At 51.8% G+C, this 18047-nt stretch overlaps 1 protein-coding gene across 3 annotated transcripts; it reads right to left on the minus strand.

Moving 5' to 3' along the window:
• Positions 1 to 2429: 2429 nt before the first annotated feature.
• On the minus strand, positions 2430 to 12817 carry Lzts3 (leucine zipper tumor suppressor family member 3). 3 transcript variants are annotated; one of them, XM_075962187.1, is made up of 5 exons: positions 12685 to 12817; positions 7498 to 7660; positions 6546 to 7022; positions 5407 to 6198; positions 2430 to 5007 (listed from the first exon to the last, which is right to left on the minus strand). In XM_075962187.1, exons 2-5 carry the CDS (start codon positions 7567 to 7569, stop codon positions 4309 to 4311), a joined length of 2040 nt encoding a protein of 679 aa, XP_075818302.1. In that variant the 5' UTR covers positions 7570 to 7660; positions 12685 to 12817; the 3' UTR covers positions 2430 to 4308. The 3 variants fall into 3 exon arrangements, with proteins under 3 accessions (XP_075818302.1, XP_075818300.1, XP_075818301.1); XM_075962185.1 differs by having other exon boundaries at positions 5344 to 6198; XM_075962186.1 differs by having other exon boundaries at positions 5344 to 6198; positions 12689 to 12800.
• Between the last annotated feature and the right edge of the window lie 5230 nt (positions 12818 to 18047).

Below are 18047 nucleotides of genomic sequence, written 5' to 3' on the forward strand. Positions count from 1 at the left end.
GGAGGGCCTCCCACCTAGGCTGGAAGATTCTCTCAAGCCCTTTGTAGTAAGAAGGCCCTGTCCCAGGCTACCATCTATTTGAAAAGCTGTGGAAGAGAATGGAGACCTCATACTCCTCCAGGGCACTGGTGGGGAGACAGGATAATGTAAGAGGTGGTGACAAAGAAGTTCTAGCCCAGCATCCAAGCTTCTGAGTTCTATGAAAGGCAGTTTGCCTGGGTGTGAACATTGTGCCCCTAGACCATTGGTAACAGGGTTTATACTGGTCAGGGACAAATAGCCGAGGTGCCTAGCCGCCAGGTTCTCCCAGCATCCCTCAGCCCGTACCTCAACCCCTACCCTAAACTTCTCCAACCCAGCAGCTGGGCTGCTCTTCCCCCACCTACCTTTCCCTATATATATAAAATCAACCACTTTGGTTACCTGGCCCCTTTTTGTCTGCTTTCTTTTAGGCCTCTTGGCTGCTGCACATGGTTCCCTCTCCCTTCCCCCTCTCATCACATGGCTCAGGGTTATGTCCACTCTGGACTCTCCCAGAAGTCCCTGTCTCTGACTGTGTCTTCTTTTTATCGACAGGAAACTTCTCTACCATGCCTAGGAGCAGCCGTGTCCTTTCCTTTTTCTTTCTCTTACCTGATTACAACCCGCCTGCAAACCCAGGGGGAGAAATCCCACACCCAGGGGCAAAATCTTGATTGCTCCTGGGCAGCCACCATAGTCCAGGTTCTCTTTGCCAAGTACTGTTTCCTAGTCTCCTCTGAAGTGCGAGGAGCTTCTGGCCCATCTCTAGCCAAGAGGACTGGAAGGGAAGAGCTATGGCATGGTTCTGGGACCTTTTCTTGGTGTGTGTGTCTGTGTAGGCCAGTGGGCAACATCAGGTGTCTTTCTCAATCACTTTCCATCTCACTTTTTAAGGTCGTGTTTTTCACTAAAACTGGAGCTCGCGGCTTCAGATTCAGCAATACAGACTAGCCATGAACTCCAGGGACCCACCTGTATTCTGGTGGCCCCTGTGCTGTGGTTAGACAGAGACGGGGCCTCAGGGCTTGCTTTTATGTGGGTGCTGGAAACGCAAACTCGGGTTCTCATGTATAGCAGGCACTTTCTTTTTCCTTTCTTTCTTTCTTTGTTTGTTCTTGAGACAGGGTCTCACTATATAGCCCCAGCTGTTCTGGAACTTACTGTGTAGACCAGGCTGGCTGCCAACTCAGAGATCTGCCTACCTCTGTCTCCTGAGTGCTGTGATTAAAGGCCTGTGCCACCACATTTAGCCTCAGAAAAACTTCAATCCCCACCTCTAGGGTTTCTCTGTGTAACAAATAGCCCTGGTTGTCCTGGAACTAGCTCTGTAGACTAGGCTAGCATTGAACTCACAGAGATCCACCGGCCTCTGCCTCCCAAGTGCTGGGATCAGAGGTGTGCGCCACCACCGCTTGGCTCCACAAACCTTTTATATCATGATAAAGTGGTACAAACCAAACTCATCAGAGAGCTATGCCACTCTGTGGCAGAGGAAACAAGGTAGGATTTGTGGGAGGATGAAAAATCTGGACTCTGGAGCAGTGATTCTCAATCTTCTTAACACTGACCCTTTACTAGCTCCTCATGTTGTGGGGACCCCGACCATTAAAGTATATTTGTTGATAGTTCATAACTGTAATTTTGCTGGTATGAATCTTAATGTAAAAATCTGATATGTCACTCTGTGTTTGACCCCAAGAGGTCGCGACCCACAGGTGGAGAATCATTGCTGTATCTCTACAAGGAGGTGTCTGTGACACCTATATCTAGAGGTATGGGGTAAAAGGAAAAATAAGCCACTCTTTATAAGTATAAATCTAGGCCAGGCAGTAGTGGTGCATGCCTTTAATCCCAGCGTTTGGGAGGCTGAGGAATGCAGATCTCTGAGTTCGAGGCTAGACTGGTCTAAAGAGTGAGTTCCAGGAAAGTGTAAATCTAGTTGTGATGTTTACAGAAAACTAATTTTTACTGTGAGGCTTTGGGAAGACTGAAGGAACTACCATAAAGGACAGGTCACCTCTTAGAGCATACATGGGTCTTTTTGCCATTAACTGGAAACTGATTCTGTGATTCTATGGTACTCACTGTGAAGTATTTTAAGTGGCTGCGGGCGGTACTTAGCTATCCTGTATCTCCTGCTTTCGGGACAGCAGCCCAGTGCACAGCTCCTGACCTAGAGCCAGCTTGGTAACACTGCTAACAGCCTGAGCTGAAGAGGAAGTTGTTGCCTCCCCCCGCCCCCGCCCATTGGTAGGAAAGGTAGAACCAGACTCCTGGACAAACATGGAAGACTTAAGCTTTGAGCCAATCTCCTCACACAGCACAATGAGTCCTCTGAAGAATGTTTGTTCCAGCTTTGCCTACACCCCCAAACCTTACCTCCCATACTTGCAAAAATACAAGCTGGCCACAGAATGCCATTTAAGAGGCTTTCTCCATTTTATTTCTTTGGGAAAATGAAAAGTCTTTCCATCACATATGGTAGATATATATATTTATATATTTATACATTTATATATAATTTATTTTGTGGTTGGACATTCCAAAGCTGTTCATATTTTTTTCTCTCCCCCCCATCTCTGTTTTGTTTTGTGTTAATTCCTTCTCCCAGTCCCTGTGGCCCAGGGCCTGGTGCAGGTACGGTGAGGGATTAGAGGAATGGGCAGTGCTTGCCAGAGTGGCCTCCAATCAAGGTCAAAAACCCATTGAGGACCACCCCGAAGGAGCTGTGCCGAGGGTTGGAGGGCACAAGAGGGCACTCCTGCTTTTTGTGGGGGGTGCACAGCTCGCTAAACAGTCACCAGTCATGGAGGAGGCTGGTCAGGGGTTGGGGGACTTGCTCACAGTAGTTACCAACCCTCTCCACCCAGTCCCCAAAATTCCATCTTGGGGCTGGAAGAGGGAGTGAAAAAGAGAAATACAAGGACTGAGGGCCAAGTCTCCTCTGATTGTTATTGCTGGTGAATTGGAAATTTACTTTCTTAAAAGAGAAATTAGAATTTCCCTGCCTGTCTTGGGGGGGGATAGCCTCTGAGAGATCCTAGATAAGGAAGTGACACTGACTGTCCCAACCCATGTCAGTCATCCCTGCCCGGACAAACGAGCCAACTCAAAGTCTGGCCAACAGCCAAAGGGTCAGCGATCCTCAAAGGTTAGCCTTGTTCTTTAGGGGTAGTCACATCCAACCCTGACTGGCCACTCAAAACCAGGGCCCGGGGCTCAGACTTGGGCCAGCGGAGCTGGGGAGTGAGCAGTGCACCAAAAGTCAAGCAGAGCTCTCTGCTGGGCGCAAAGGTGAGACTTGGAAGAAAAGGCAGCTTGGGAGGATGATGTGAGCGTGAGAGCAGGAGGCTGGGGGAGACAGTGAGGGAAAACACAGGAAGACATCAGACATCCAGCTGACCTCAGATTGAGGCAAACAGAATACCTAAGAGGCAGGTCGCACTTCATAGCTATAATTAGAGCTGACCAGTGACCCTGGGTATGGCGGGGTCAACAAAGCAGCAGGGGATATATAGCCTTGTAGGATCCTGGCCAGAGGGTGAGGGTGGGGCTGAGAAGCCTCCAGTGACCCTTTCCAAGAAAAGGAAGGCAGATCTCCCCTGGGTACTGAGCTTCCAGCCCCAACTCTCACCTCCCTCAATATACACAGAGGGACACATGCTCAGGACTAGTCCAGGCTCTAAGGCCTGAGCCAAAGATACCTTGCTGGGGGAGGGGTTGGGCAGGTAGCCCTCTCAACCACAGGCAGGCCATCTGCTCCCACTTCTGCTAATCTGCCTGGGGAAGGAAAACACTACATGAAGGAGAGAGACCAGGAACCTAGGGTCTGTCAGCATTGATAGACCCACGCAGGCTCCTTCAGGCTGTGTGGCCTAGGAGGAGAGCACAGACAATAGCATTGGACACAAGGTGACCAGCAGCGGTGGCCCAAGATCTGGGAAGGGGGCTGGGGTACTTCCTGGCAACGCACGCCTGCTGCCTCCATCTCCAACAAGAGGCTTCCCAGAAGAGGAGCATGCTCCCCGCACCTGGGACCTCACCCCCACGCACTCTGCCCTCCCCCACGTTCTCCTTGGCAGGAGGGTCTCGAGTGGCTACCCACAAAGGCAGTGCTAGAGCTGCATGGACTGAGGATAATGGGGCTGGTCACAGCTGCTTTGAGAACCTCTTTGGTCTGGGGATATGCAGCGCACATGGGGAAAGGAAATGGATGGAAGGGGACATTGGTGACTCCAACCTTCAGACAGGGCACTTGTCAGAAGGTTGTGCACGCAGATAAGAGAATCAAATTTCTGTGGACTCGATGCGCTCGAGGCGGGAGGGGGTCCAGGCTTTCTTCTCCTCACCATGCTGGGGTGTAGGCGTGCTGGCACCCCCCGCTGCCCCACGCTCCCGAAGTCGCCGCTCCAGCTGCTGGTTGCGCTGGTACATCTCCACGTAACTCAGCTGGAGCTGCTTCTGGTACTCAATGACCTTCTCCTTCTCCTCCAACCACACCCGGCGCTCCTCTGCAAAGCTGGCACCCTGGCGCTCCCGGGCACGCCGCTCAGCAGCCAGCTCAGCCTGCAGTCTCCCCACCTCCCTGCGCAGGGCCCGTGTCCCACCGTCTCCCGCAGCATCCACCTCCCCATCCACAGAACTCAAGGAAGCTGCTGCTGCCACCCCAGCCTGGCGGCGCATCTTGGCCTCATCGCTCTCACAGGAGGCCAGGGCTTCCTGTGGCTCGGCCAGGTCCACAGGGGTCAGTGCAGGCTTGAGGCAGGCAGGGGGCAGCTCGCCTTCACTCAGCTCCAGGCTGGCCTGTTTGCTGCCGAAGGAGTCCCTCAGGCTGAGCAGTTGTTCCTCCTTCTCCCGGAGTGAGGCCCTACCCTCCCGAAGTTGTGAGCGCAGTCCCACGATCTCACTCAGCTTCTGCGACACATCAGCCTGGGAGTCCTTCAGTTGCTGCTTCAGGAGGGAAATCTCGCCGGCCTTCTGGCACACCTGGATAGGGACAGGCAGAAGCAGAAGGCAAGGTAAAGGCAGAGCAGACGGAGTAAAGGCTCATCTCAACCCAGCTCCCGCTCCAGGGGCACCGAGCTTCTGCTGGACTCAGGCTCAGATCCACAGGGGGCTCCCGCCTTACTCCGGACAGAAGTGACTCCTCTGCTACAGCCCAAGGGCAGCTTCTGTTCTCAGGGTCACTCTAAACTGATTTGGTCCCCTTCCCTGTCACAACTCCCCCCACTACCCAGTAGTAAGTCGTGGCTCTGAGGTCTCCAGAGGAAGAGGAGTTGAAAGGACGCCAGAGAGGAAAGATCTAAGCCCCCCAGCCCGCACCTCCCACTTAGTTTCCTCCATCCGGGGCAGGAAGTCGGCCTGCTCCTTCTGGCAGGCGGCCACCTTGTCCTCTAGCTCTTCCCGTTGCCTCATCAGCTGGGCTGCCTCCTCCTGCAGCTGCTTCTTGTCCTGCTGTAGCCGCAGCACCTGCAGCTGTAGGCCCTGCTGGGCGCGCTGGGCACGGCGGGCCACCTGCTGCAGCTTCCCACTGCAACCCTGCCGGAGCTCAGCTAGCTCCCGCTCCCATGCCTTCTGCCGCTCCTCCAACACCTGGGCCACCGCGGCCTCACTCTGCTCCAGGCTGCGCCGCAGAGCCGCCACCTCCTGCTCCTTCTCCCACAGCCGCTCCTCCAGTTCCTGGATCAGTGCGCTGGGCGAGGGTGGTGAACAGGCTGCAAACGGCAGGCCCCCGCTTCCACCCTCCCCGGACCCCAGGTGGCCTGACCGCCCCATGGACGATGATGACCCACTCTTACTGGAGGCCCGCCCACTGTCAGAGGTCCCCAGATCTTGGTAGCCTGACCCCCCACCGCTGCTGCCACTACTGTAGCCCGCCGTGCCAATGCGGTTGATATGGCTGGTGGAAGCACTGAGGGGCGCCAGATGCTGGCTGTAGCTGGAACTATAGGTAGGCAAACTGGTGAGTGAGTTCCGGCCCGAGTCTGAGAGGCCACCCCCACTCCCACCCGCCGGTGTCATGGTCCGAGACTTGTCCAGTCCGCCTTTGAGGCCAGCAGGGCCCTGGCGTCCCTCAGGGGTCCCATTGGTCTGTGGAGGACACAAGTTCTGCATGGAATGAAAGTTCTTGGGTACAACAGGCTTGAAGGCTGATGGCCGGACTAGTGGCTCTGAGCACTGCATAGAAGGAAGGGGGGGGGGGAAGAAGCATCAGATTGAGATCTTATCCTTGGCCCCTCCTCTTCCTTATGTCCAAGACTTGTTCAAGAACCCCCTTCTGCCCCAATTTTATCTCCAAACCGAGTCTCCCCTGAGGCTCCACCTCTAGTCTCTCCCACAAGCCATCTCTGTCCTGAATCCACACGTGACTCGGCCCCGGGATTGCACGCCACAACTCCCCATAATGCTTTTCCTCCCAGTTCCCGCGATTCCCCCTGAGAAGTCCCACCTTAACCTCTTGTCTTGGTTACCCACCACCACCACTCTAAATTAGGCTATGAGGCTCTCAGGTCCTGGGGACTAACCTGGTCTAGCTTGCCAGAGGTGGTCAGGAGCTTGGGTGGGTGATTGGGTTCACGGTATTGTGGTGGAGCCTTGTCGCTGCCCCCGCTGCTGCTGCTGCCCCCGCTGCTGCCCACCACGTTACCACAGACATCTGTGTGGTCACTGCCCCGCAGCTCGCCATTGAGGTAGAGAGAGTTGGCGAGAACCTTGTCCTCTGATGGGTAGCGGCCGGGTCTCTCCCTGCTGGCCCCACTACCACTGCTTCTTGGACCAGGGAAACTACCCTGGCTGCCCCCACCCCCTGTTCGAGTGCCCACGCTTTTCATAGGGAACTCCTGGGCATGGGGCACCCCACTACCCACACTGCCCATGGTCAGGCGGGGATCTGGGGGTCCAAGCTCAGAAGGCCGGGGGGCAAAGGCCAGGAGAGGATCCCTCCCTGGATCAGCGCGCACAGGTAACGTCTCCAGCTTCGCCATGGCTAAGCCAGACGGGCACTGTGGGCACAAGTGGGAAGGTAGAGAGGTCAGAATTCACCCCCAGCCCCAGGCAAGTCATCCCGGGCCCCACTCTGTCTCTCTGCGTTCCTTTCAACGGACACCAGAGTAATCAGGCTTCCAAGATGAAGGAACAGCTGTCTTTGTCCCAAGGCACCACCAGGCACATGCCTTCTCAGCTGGGCTCACTCCTTAACCCCACTCCACCCACGAGCCTCCCAGACTCAGTGACTTCCCTGTGCTGCAATTCCCAGAGTTTAGTTTTCACTGAATTTACCCTGGGTCATGATTCCTATATTCCAGCTTCCTGGACTGGGAAGGTGGGATTGGTTTCCAGTAGGGGACCTCAGAGGTTGAAGGAGAGACACAATAACCCTACACAAAAAAAAGCTGACAGTGCGGGTCTTTCCCAGACCTCTGATCTAAGGTGGTAAACAAGGTGAAAGCTAACTACAGGGGAGACTTCTCTCCTTACCTTTCCAAAGAGGTGGGGGGCGGGCGGGTCCTCAAGCTTGGGACCCTCCGAGGCCGAGTCTGCAGGGGCCATGTGGATCACTCTGGAAATCCGGGCTAGGCCCGAACCAGCTGCATGACTTTGGACTAGCCGACCAAGCCATCCCGCACTACAGTTTTCTCCTCTGTGAAATGGGAAGAATTAAAAACCGAGCTGCCGCGCCAGGCGCCTGGAGGCGGCAGGCAAGGGAAAAAAACCCAGTCTCAGAGTTGGGTGGGCGGAGCTGCCGCTGCGGCCTGCGCCAAGGTCGCCGGTGGGCGCAGCCGTAGTTCTGCAGACCGACTTTCACAGGCTGCAGGCTGCAGCAGGTGGCAAGGAAGCCTTCCCGGAGGTTTTCCTAACTTGGCCTCCTGGGAGCCTGGCCCCAGAGTGCCCCACTCTCTGAGATCAGTACTCCATAGCAGTCCCTAAACTGGCAGAGACCCGGGCAGGGACGCAGCAACACCAAAACACCAGCAGCCAGCTCCTCACCCGCCCCCCTCTGGCTTTTCCCACAGGTGGGTGAAGGAGGGGCGGGACTTGTGCAACCAACGATGATGACCCCTGAGGATGCCCTGCCTGCTGAACCCTGCTAAGAATGCAGTACCACCAGGAAGAGTTCTTGGATTAGCCATTCCTCCACACCCCCCTTTCCCTTTGGACCTTGACCCCGTTCAGTTGACCATGAAGTCCTCTGAGCCAGTTCTGTTGGGTGTGCTCTCTCCCACGGAAGGGGGAGCAAGGCCCTGCTCAAAGAGGCCTAGCTTGCTTCCTGGTTCTTTTGTCTCAAGTCAGCACCTTGGAACACCTGTCCCGGAAATCTGTATAACACAGGTGGGCAGGAATCCCGGGCCAATCCTAGCCACTGGCATGAGGCTCTAATAGTTCAAATACATGCGCCAGTTCTGAAAGATGGATGCTCTTCAGGCCTGTAGACCCCAGAACCATGCAGGGCACCCTTTCTCCCTATTAAAATTAAGAGGTCCTTGAATAATGCTTCTACTGAGATGCCTAAATCTAATGTGGCATCCTTCCTGTCAGCCTCCAACTGCCAACAGGGAGGCTGCCAACATGTGTGCCCTTCAATTTCTTCCAACCACAATACACATTGTGGCTCTAGGTAGTGGGTACGTTCCCCAGCAAACTGGTCATTGACATTGCAGAAATGTATTCAGTGCCTATCCCCACAGGTACGAAAAGAGCATAGTTGCCACCCTCCTCCTTTGGGCCATTCTGTGCCCATGTGCAGCCTGACAGTGGGCATGGGATGCACCCAGGGAATCGCTGAAATTCAGGTGTGCCACCCAAGAGTGAGGTCTCTTTTGCTTTACACTAGTTCCTGAGGTTTCCACTTGGGAGACGCTCTAGACCGCTAGCCCTCAACCTTGAAAGCCCCTCCTACCCTGAGCATCGCCCCTCGCTCATCCTACTGAGTTCAATGGAGGGGATAGCTGGGACTGGCAGGGTGAAGCCGAGAGGGAGGCCTGGGCATGGTTACAGGAAGAACTGGCAAATCCTCAAGCAGCTGGAGCTCAGGTGGAGGGAACATGAGAAGAGGCTAGGGCACCCGTGTGGGTGTGACATCATTAACATGACAGGGAAAGATTGCTTAGGAGAAATAGGTGTTTCTGAGAAGACCCAAAGATGCCTCTTCCAGGGTGGAAAGGCTGAGATTGTTAGCATCTGAGAGTGGTGTAGGTGGGCCTAGCAGCAAGCAAGGGTGGTGGAGCCCCATAAGCCTGGGAGGTAGTGTGGGAGCAAGAAAGAGTCCAAGAGACCCTGTGCCTGGAAGCCAACATGGGGAGGGGGTTCAAAACAGCCAGCCTGGAGGCCTAAGCCCATAATCTTGTCTACTCGGGATTCTGAAGCAAAGATTACAAACTCAAAGCCAGCCTGAGCAATGGAGAGAGACTCTGTCTTAAAAAAGAAAAAAGCGAATAGTGATTGCCTACTTCCCTAGCAAGTGAAGACCCCAGATTCAGTCCCTAGTACCAAAAAAAAAAAAAAAAAAAAAAAAATCAAGAAGAAGAGGATGAGAAGGAAGAAAGGCAGGCAGGGGGAGCAGTGGAGCAGCTCGAGCTACTTGGGGGGAGTCACTTGAGCCCAGAAGTTTGATACAACTCTGAAAACCAAGAAATTGCATCTTAAAAAACAAAGAAATAAAACAAAATGAGAGAGACAGAGAGGGAGGGAGGGGGAAAGAATACAAGGACAGTTTCTAGTGTTGAAAAGAAAAAGGGTCCAGAAGGTAAAACTGAAACTGAAGAGTGTGGCCTGGAGTTAGCAGCTGAAAACCTCATCGGGGTCCATGTCAGAGCGGCCTTGGGAAAGTGGTGCAAACAGACGCAGACAGACCACAGGGGTGGAAAGGCCTGAGCAGACAGCTGAGGTCAGAGCGGGACTGGAGAGATGGTGCAGCGGCTAAGAGCATCCTCTGCTCTTCCAGGGGACCCAGCTTCAATTTCCAGTATCCACATGGCAGCTCGCAGCTGTCTGGGATAGTCACACCCTCACACAGACATACACTTGGGCAAAACACCATGTACATAAAATACAAAAATAAAGTAGCCGGGCGATGGTGGCACAAGCCTTTAATCCCAGCACTCAGGAGTTCAAGGCCAGCCTGGTCTACCAAGTGAGTTCCAGGACAGGCTGCAAAGCTACAGAGAGACCTTGTCTCTAAAAAGAAAGAGAAAAAGAAGTAAAAAAAAAAAAGAATTGTTGGAGAAGAAGAGGACAGAAGAGGCCTTCACTTAACAAAGTTTGGAATCAAAGGCCTTTTGCTTTTTCTTTTAAAATTAACCCCAAAAGCTTGACATGGTGGCATGGAGGCAGAGGCAGGAGGATCAAGAGTTCAAGGCCTGCCTTGAATACATATTGAGTTTGAGCCCAGTCCAGGCTTCATTAGATCTTGTCAATAATAATAATAATAATAACAATAATAATAATAAACAGGCCGGGAGCTTCTCAGTAAGAGAACCTGCTGATGAGTATAAGGACCTGAGTTTAAATCCCCAGCAGCCACACAAAAAGCCAGGTATGGCTGTGCAGTGCCTGGAACCCCAGCACTGACGGAGGATCGCTGAGATTTGCTCGCTGCCAGCCTAACTCTAGGTTCAGTGAGAGACCCCGCCTCAAGGGAATGTGGCAGAGAGTGATGGAGCAGGACACCCACCATTCCTCTCTGAGTGCACTAATGGCTTCACCAAAAAACAAAAATTTTGATAGGAATTTAAAATTTGATAAAAACAGTGAAGGCAGACGCCGCTCGCGAGAGGCAGGCAGAGGACTAGCAAGGGAGCTGCACCAGAGGCTGGGGTGGAGGAGGCACAAACTACAGGAGTGACTATGTTGATTCTGAGTGACGAGAAAACGTAATGAATGCTTGGGAAGATGTTTTATAAATAACTGCGAAGTGCACGCCTTTCTGGAACCCAAGGAAGGAGGACCAGAGCACAGTCTGGAGGTGGTCATGGGCCACCCCACGTCACTCTTCCTCTAGAGTGGGTCTTTGTTAGACTCAGACGCTTAGGGTCCTCGGCGTTGTCCCAAGCCCTCCTTCTTGTGCTCTCCATGAGGGCTGCTCTGTAGTCAACCAGCAGGCAATTCCCATAGAGTTCCTTGTCACGACTCTAACCTGTCCTAGTCAACCCTTTGGAACTACTCCCTGTCCCTCGCCTCTTCCAACCGTGAGCTCCTGCAAGTTCTTTCCTCGAAACCCTGGTAGAGAGCTGGGAGGACAAGGCATGGAATACAGTTCCCTGGTAAGTAGGAACTGAGTGGGGAGGAAGGGCTGAGCTCCCTCTGTAGACCAGGCTCCTGGACTGGCCTAGGTAGCTGTCATCTGCAAGGGCGGTTGAACAGCATCACTCTGGGGTGATAGCTGGTGCCCGAGCCTGTCTCTGTTTCTGTTCCATCAACCCTCAGTGCCTGTGATATTATTACTAGTGCTCAAAGGGTCCAAGTGAACACTGGCTAAACCCTTCCCTGAGCAGGGTGCTTGAGTTCCTGCAGCATACGCTCCAGGTGTAAATCACAGCTCAACTGATTAGGAGGGGGAACCTCATGCAGACCGTTCCACCTCAGATTCTCACACCTACCTTACAGCAATTTGAAGAAGGGAACATATAATGTGTCAAATGCTGGTGTTCTTTCTGGCACCCACAACCAAACAGAGCTTGTAGCAGAGTCCCTAAGGCCTCTCTTGACAGCCATTCTGTATTCCTCCCAACAAGAGCGCTTCACTCCACATACAACCCATTCTCAGCTCTCTGCCCAGGCTATATTCTCCTGGAACCAGTCCAAATACTGCTTTTCAGCAGAGCATCCTTGATACCCCAGGGGTCTTGGAGCACTTAGCTCAGGATGCCCCAGGGAGGTTGCACTGTGTTGCTTCCCCATCGGAAACCAGTGTTACCTCAGAGCGTAAAAGATGTCTTTAGGGGGTCTCTGGGCCCTGACATCAAGAAAATGCAAGGCAAATGCATGTGGGAATGTTGGTTATGAGCAATGCAAGTAGGAAATGAATTCAGACAGAGAAACCAGGAAGGGCTTCCAGGAAGGATTAAGGGAAGGGATTCACGGGGCAGAACTTCTTGGTTGGGATGTATGAGAAGAGATTCCTCTTTCCTTGGAAACGTGGGCACCTGCAGGGGAAGAGGCCCATCCCCTGGATTCCGGCTCTGATGAAACCAGTGCTTAAGGGCTGAGAGTACCGACAGCACACCCCCACCCACCCGCTTACACAGGAGCCTGCCTCTGCTGTGCATGTGTGTCAGAGTGTGTGTGGGGTGTCGCCATCTACTAGCACATAGACCCCAGCCACAAATCCTCTGCAAAGGTGCTACAGAGGTCTCTGCGGTTGGAGAAATTCCACCCAAACCTCCTTCGGTCCCCACCAACGCGCGTGGCCCCCGGGGGTGGGGGCGGGGTGCAGAGAGAAGAGGTGACATAATCCGGGCCGCACCCCCTCCGGCCGCCACCCCCCTCCCGCCGCCGGGTGAAGCGTCCATGACATCATCGGCCTCATCCCCCCAACTCCCGGTACCCTAGCAGCGGGACGCGCCCCCTCCCCAGCTTCCCTCCGGCTAAAAGCGGTACGCGATGCAGCGGGCATGGTGACCTGAGGGAGAACCTGGAGGGTCGCCCCGGCAGGCCTGTATCACTTACTCACTGCCTCAGAGTCCGGCGCAGAGGCTCAGACACCGGCGACAGCTGCCCCGCTCTCTGGCGCAGCCCGAAGCCCGCCCCGCTGGGCGCGCGGCGCGGCCGGGCTCTGCTCTTGGCCCCTCCCGCCCCGCGCCCGCCCCGCCCATCAGCGGCTGCGGCAAACGCGGGCCCGCCCCCCAACCACGCCCCCTGGAACCGCCAATCCTGGACGGGGGCGGGACTCGGTGCCTTAACCCCTTTGGTTGCTGAGCGCTGGCCCGCCTGCCCCACAGGCTGGGTGGCACAGACGCTCGGCCTCAGTCCCTTTTAAACTCTGTCGTGGTGGTGGTGGTGGTGGTGGTGGTGCACGTCTTAATTCCAGCACTCGGGAGGCAGAAGCAGTTGGATCTCTGTGAGTTCGAGGTCAGCCTGGTCTACAAGAGCTAGTTCCAGGACAGCTAGGACTGTTATACAGAGAAACCCTGCCAAGAAAAACAAAAACACTGTACCAAATTTTGGGGGTCACCCCCAGTTTCTGCTCTCCAAAGTAGTCCAGCAGGTTTCTAGTCTCTCTGAACCCCACATCTTGAATAAAAATATGAACCCTTTCGTTTGGGGACAACCCCACTTGGATTTAACTCCTGCACCAGCTATGATCTAAAGGAGAAGTCCTGAATCCTTCAAATCTGGGGCTGGAGAGAAGGCTCAGTGGCTGCTCTTCCAAAGACTCTGGTTTAATTCCTGCCACCCACATAGTGACTCGTTTCAACCGATCCCTTCTTCTGCCCTCCGTGGGCGCTGTACAAATATGCGATCGGAACAGCGATACACAGAATATAAAAATTTAAGGAAAACAACAACAACAACACAAACACCTTAAGACCCTTCAAACCAGCCACGGTGCTTCCGGAGTGTGAAGGCACCTGTGGTTACCATATCGCTGGAGAAAAGCGCCAGTAAACCGGCCAATTAAAAATTTGTCGCTACAGAAAATATGTATTTTATACTCCAGGGGGGTTGAATGTTTTCACCTTGTGCTCATGTAAAACTAACAATCTTCTTTCCCATACCAAAGAAGCTGAGTGGTGTAAATACTTGATCTTGACTCAGATCTCCACCTGGGCAAAAAAAGCACATGGCGTATACTGCAGTGAGAGCCAGTGGCCCAGAAAGACTGCCAGAAGACTGCCTTGAACTACGGCCTTGGCATGATGAGAATGGGACCCAAGCTAGACCCAGACTTCCGAAAGCTAGGCCCAGACTTCAGCAAGAGGCTGGCATGTGATTTAATTCATAATATCTGTTGATACCTGAAGAGTTTCGCCTCCTCTTCATACTCATCCTATGTCCTATTCATACTCATCCTATGTCCTATTCATACTCATCCTGTGTCATAGTTTTTTATTTTTTGCTTTTTTCTCTAATTTTTTTTGTTTTCTATGGTTACTTCATTAATGCCTGTTTTTAACTAACTTCCTATTTCACAAGTATTAGTCAATGACAAATCACTTTTATGTTCTGGAACTCTAAACCAGTGTGTCATGGGATTTGCAGTGATCCTCCTGGCTTGTGGCCACCAACCATATCACGAGATAAATTCATTTTTTCCAGTCAGAGAGGTAATGTGCCTGCATGCCGCACTTGCTTTAAACAGATAATCCCCGATCTGCTACCTTTTCAGTGCGTAGACAATGAGGAAAGGGGGGGAATATGGAAAGACTCTCTAAGAGCCGGGCGATGGTGGCGCACGCCTTTAATACCAGCACTTGGGAGGCAGAGGCAGGCAGATCTCTGTGAGTTCGAGACCAGCCTGGTCTACAGAGCTAGTTCCAGGACAGGCTCCAAAGCCACAGAGAAACCCTGTCTCGAAAAACAAAAACAAAAACAAAAACAAAAACAAAAAAAAGAAAGACTCTCGAAGAGAAATTTTCTTTTCCTTTTTGATGGGGGCATTGAGGCAGGGTCTCTCTAGCCTGGCTGTCCTAGAACTCACTTGGTAGACCAGGCTGGCTTTGAACTCAGAGATAATCACCTACTTCTGCCTCCTGAGTGCCAGGGTTTCTCTGTGTAGTCCTGGCTATCCTGGAACTCACTCTGCATTCTTCTGCTTCCCAAGTGCTGGGATTAAAGGTGTGCACCACCACCACCTGGCAAAAACCTGTTTCAAAAGAATTGGGTCGTTCATAGCTATGTGTGGTGGTCCATGCCTGTTGTTCAAGCTACTCAGGAGCTTGGGATTCAAACTGAAAATCAGTTTGGACAATATAGTAACACTCAATTCAAAAAAGTAAATTAGGGCTGGAGAGATGATTCAGCAGTTGAGAGCACTGACTGCTCTTCTAGAGGACCCAGCACCCACATGGCAGCTCACAATAGTCTGTAACCCTAAGATCTGACACCCTCACACAGACATACATGCAGGCAAAACATCCATCCACATTAAAAACCAAACACCACAAAAGGTGTCACATCCTCGTAATCCCAGCATTGGGCACTGGGGTAGGAGAGAAGCAAGAAGATTGCCACAAGGCCAGCCTGGGGTACATAATGAGCTCCAGATCAGCTAGGGCTACATAGAGAGATGGTGGCTAAGAAACTTAATAAAACAAAAGGGAAAGCAATACCTGAAATTGTGTGTAGTGGCCCTCTTCTGTATACCTAGCATTTGGAGCTGAGACAGGCAGATCAAAGTTCAAGGCTAACCTAGGTTATATACTGAGTTCTAGGTCAGCCTGGACTACATAGTGAGATACAGTTTCCAAACAAAGAATAAATTAACTTTAAAAATTTCCCAAGCCAGTCATGGTGGCTCAAGCCTATAAGCCCAGCTCTTGTGAGTCTGAAGCAGAATTACTGTGACTTCGAGGCCAAGCTGGGTTACATACTTTCAGGCCAGCCTGAGCTAGACAGGGAGATCCTAGGGAGGGTAGAGAGGAACCCTAATTGATCACAGCTGATATTAAGACTCAGATTATGTACTACCTTGATTTTGGTAAGATCAGGATGGTGTAAATGGTCTAAGGACAGGCTGCCCTCCTACTTTGTGTGAATAAAGCTCCAGGGCTCAAACTGGCCAATCACACACATTACCAGAGGTAGAGGGCACCCCGCCATCTTGTTATTAGGATGGTTGCCTCCACAGCTCCTAAGCGCAACTCCAGTGCAGCTGTGCCTGGCCCGCAGCATCGTCTTCCCGTGAGCTGTGGGCACACCTAAGGAACACACGCTATCAACCTCACCTGTCTAGTGTCAGGTGTTCTGTTTGGCAGCTCCTGTAACTTTAGGCTTGGGAATCCCTCTCTTATCAATGGGAGAAAGAAGAGCCATTAAAAACAAAAGTCAAAAGAGACGGATGGAAAAGAAAGGCAGGCAGGCAGGAAGGAAAAGAGAAAAGACTGATGGTTGGGTCTGGAATGGTGGCATATTCCTTTATCCCCGTGCTGGGCAGGCAAAAGCAGGTGCATTTCTCTGAGTTCAAGGTCAGCCTGTTCTATGTGTTAAGTTTCAGACCTGACAGCAGCGCAACCTGCTAAAAAAGAACACTAATGTGGCATGGTGCAGTGATCCCAACACTGGCAGTTCTCTGAATTCGAGGCCAGTCTGGTCTACAGATCTAGTTCTAGGATGGCCAGGGCTACACAGAGAAGCCCTGTTTAAGCAAACAAGAGAGGAAAAACAGAAGGAAAGCTAGTTTGCTATAGAAAAAAGGCCAGAGAGAATGACATAATTGGTTTTACAGATGTAGGACAACCAGCAAAGAGATGGGCCATTTCCTGAAAGGAACTCAGTTCTATCCTGTAAAACCTATGTTGGAGTTCTAAGCCTCGAAACGTAATGAGTCTACATTTGGCTGTGGCTATAACTCAGTGCGTGCATGACGTCCTGGGTTTGAGCTCTATCAGGACATAAAACTGAGCAGGCCTGCACACCTGCCATCCTAGCACTTGGAGTTAAGCAGGAGGATCATACGTTCAGCATCGGTACAGCTATACAAGGAGTTCAAGGCCAGCCTGATATAGGAGAGCACATCAAAATATCTACGTACATAAACTAATGTGTTGTTTCCTAGCACAGGCTTTGGGTAAGACATCACGGCAGCGGTGAAAAAAGACACAGAAGGATGAAAATTGTTGAATGGCGAATAAAATCCCAAAGGCCCCAGGTCTACAGAAGAACAGGCAAAGAGATCACTCATAGAACCCAGATGGCCACTCGGAAGTGGGAAACTTTCAGCTTCAAAGGAGAACTTGGGGCTTCTTCTGTGGGAGGACTGTGCCTCCGAACACAAACTGGTAGATGATGAACTAATTCACATCTCAGTCTGGGCATTTGTGTGACTTACATTTGAGTCAGGGCAGTGTGGTGCACATGCAGACGTGGGGTCTGGAGGCCATCGGGTACCTTCCTTGATGGCTCTCCACCTCGATCGCTTTCCACCTTGCTTTCTGAAACAAGGTTTCTCACTAAAGCTCTAGCTCATGGATTTGGCTAGACTTACTGGCCGAGCAAGGATCTGCATGTGTATGCGCCAGCCTGCCCCCAGTTATAGACATATTCTGGCACCTGGCATTTATATGGGCACCCATTAGACACTTTACCAGCTGAGTCACCTATATCAGTATGAGGGTGTTTTTTTCCTACAGTAGTGCTTACTTAATGAGAAACTAAAAATCTCTGAAATTGGACAAAATATTTATGAAAATTACCTATAAAGGTTCTTAGAACTAAATAGATCAATATAAAACTATAACTGAAATAGGGACTGGAGAGAAGGCTCAAGGGGGTTGAAGAGATAGCGCAGTGGTTAATAGCACTGACTACTGTTCCAGAGGACCTGGGTTCAATTCCCAACACCCACATGGCAGCTCACAAGGAATCTGACACCTTCACACCAGTGCATATAAAATAAAGTTAAAATATATATAGTACAATCTTTTTTGAGACAGTTTCTCTGTGTAATAGCCCTAGCTGTCCTGGGATTCACTTTGTAGACCAGACTGGCTTCGAACTCACAGAGATCCACCTGCCTCTGCCTCCCAAGTGCTGAGATTAAAGGCAGACGCTACCACCGCCCGGCTTGGTACAATCTTTAATAACGTTTTATAAGCTGATTTTACATGTGCACACACACACAGTGCACGAAAACCAAAAGGTAGAGAAAAATGTAACACTATATTCCTGACTGAATTCGTATTACTTTTTAACTAACTGCATATCTCACCTAAAGTAGATAGTTTTTTACTCAAGGTCTCAATGTTCAGTGACGTTTTTGTTTTGGGAGTGGTGGCACACACCCTTGATCTCAAGCTCTGCAGAGGCAGGTGAACCTCCACGAGTTCCAGGCCAATCTGGAGAGAGTTCCAGACCTGCGAAGTGAAACTTTG

The sequence above is a fragment of the Microtus pennsylvanicus genome, chromosome 2 (assembly GCF_037038515.1).
Source record: "Microtus pennsylvanicus isolate mMicPen1 chromosome 2, mMicPen1.hap1, whole genome shotgun sequence".
NCBI lineage: Eukaryota > Metazoa > Chordata > Mammalia > Rodentia > Cricetidae > Microtus > Microtus pennsylvanicus.

Coding starts and splice junctions, on each gene's coding strand:
- Lzts3 (XM_075962185.1), bottom strand. CDS start 7,569: ATGGCCCCTGCAGACTCGGCCTCGGAGGGTCCCAAGCTTGAGGACCCG. Junction 7,023..7,497: donor CCCCCCACCTCTTTGGAAAG/GTAAGGAGAGAA, acceptor TTGTGCCCACAG/TGCCCGTCTGGCTTAGCCAT. Junction 5,008..5,343: donor TGGAGGAAACTAAGTGGGAG/GTGCGGGCTGGG, acceptor GTCCCTATCCAG/GTGTGCCAGAAGGCCGGCGA.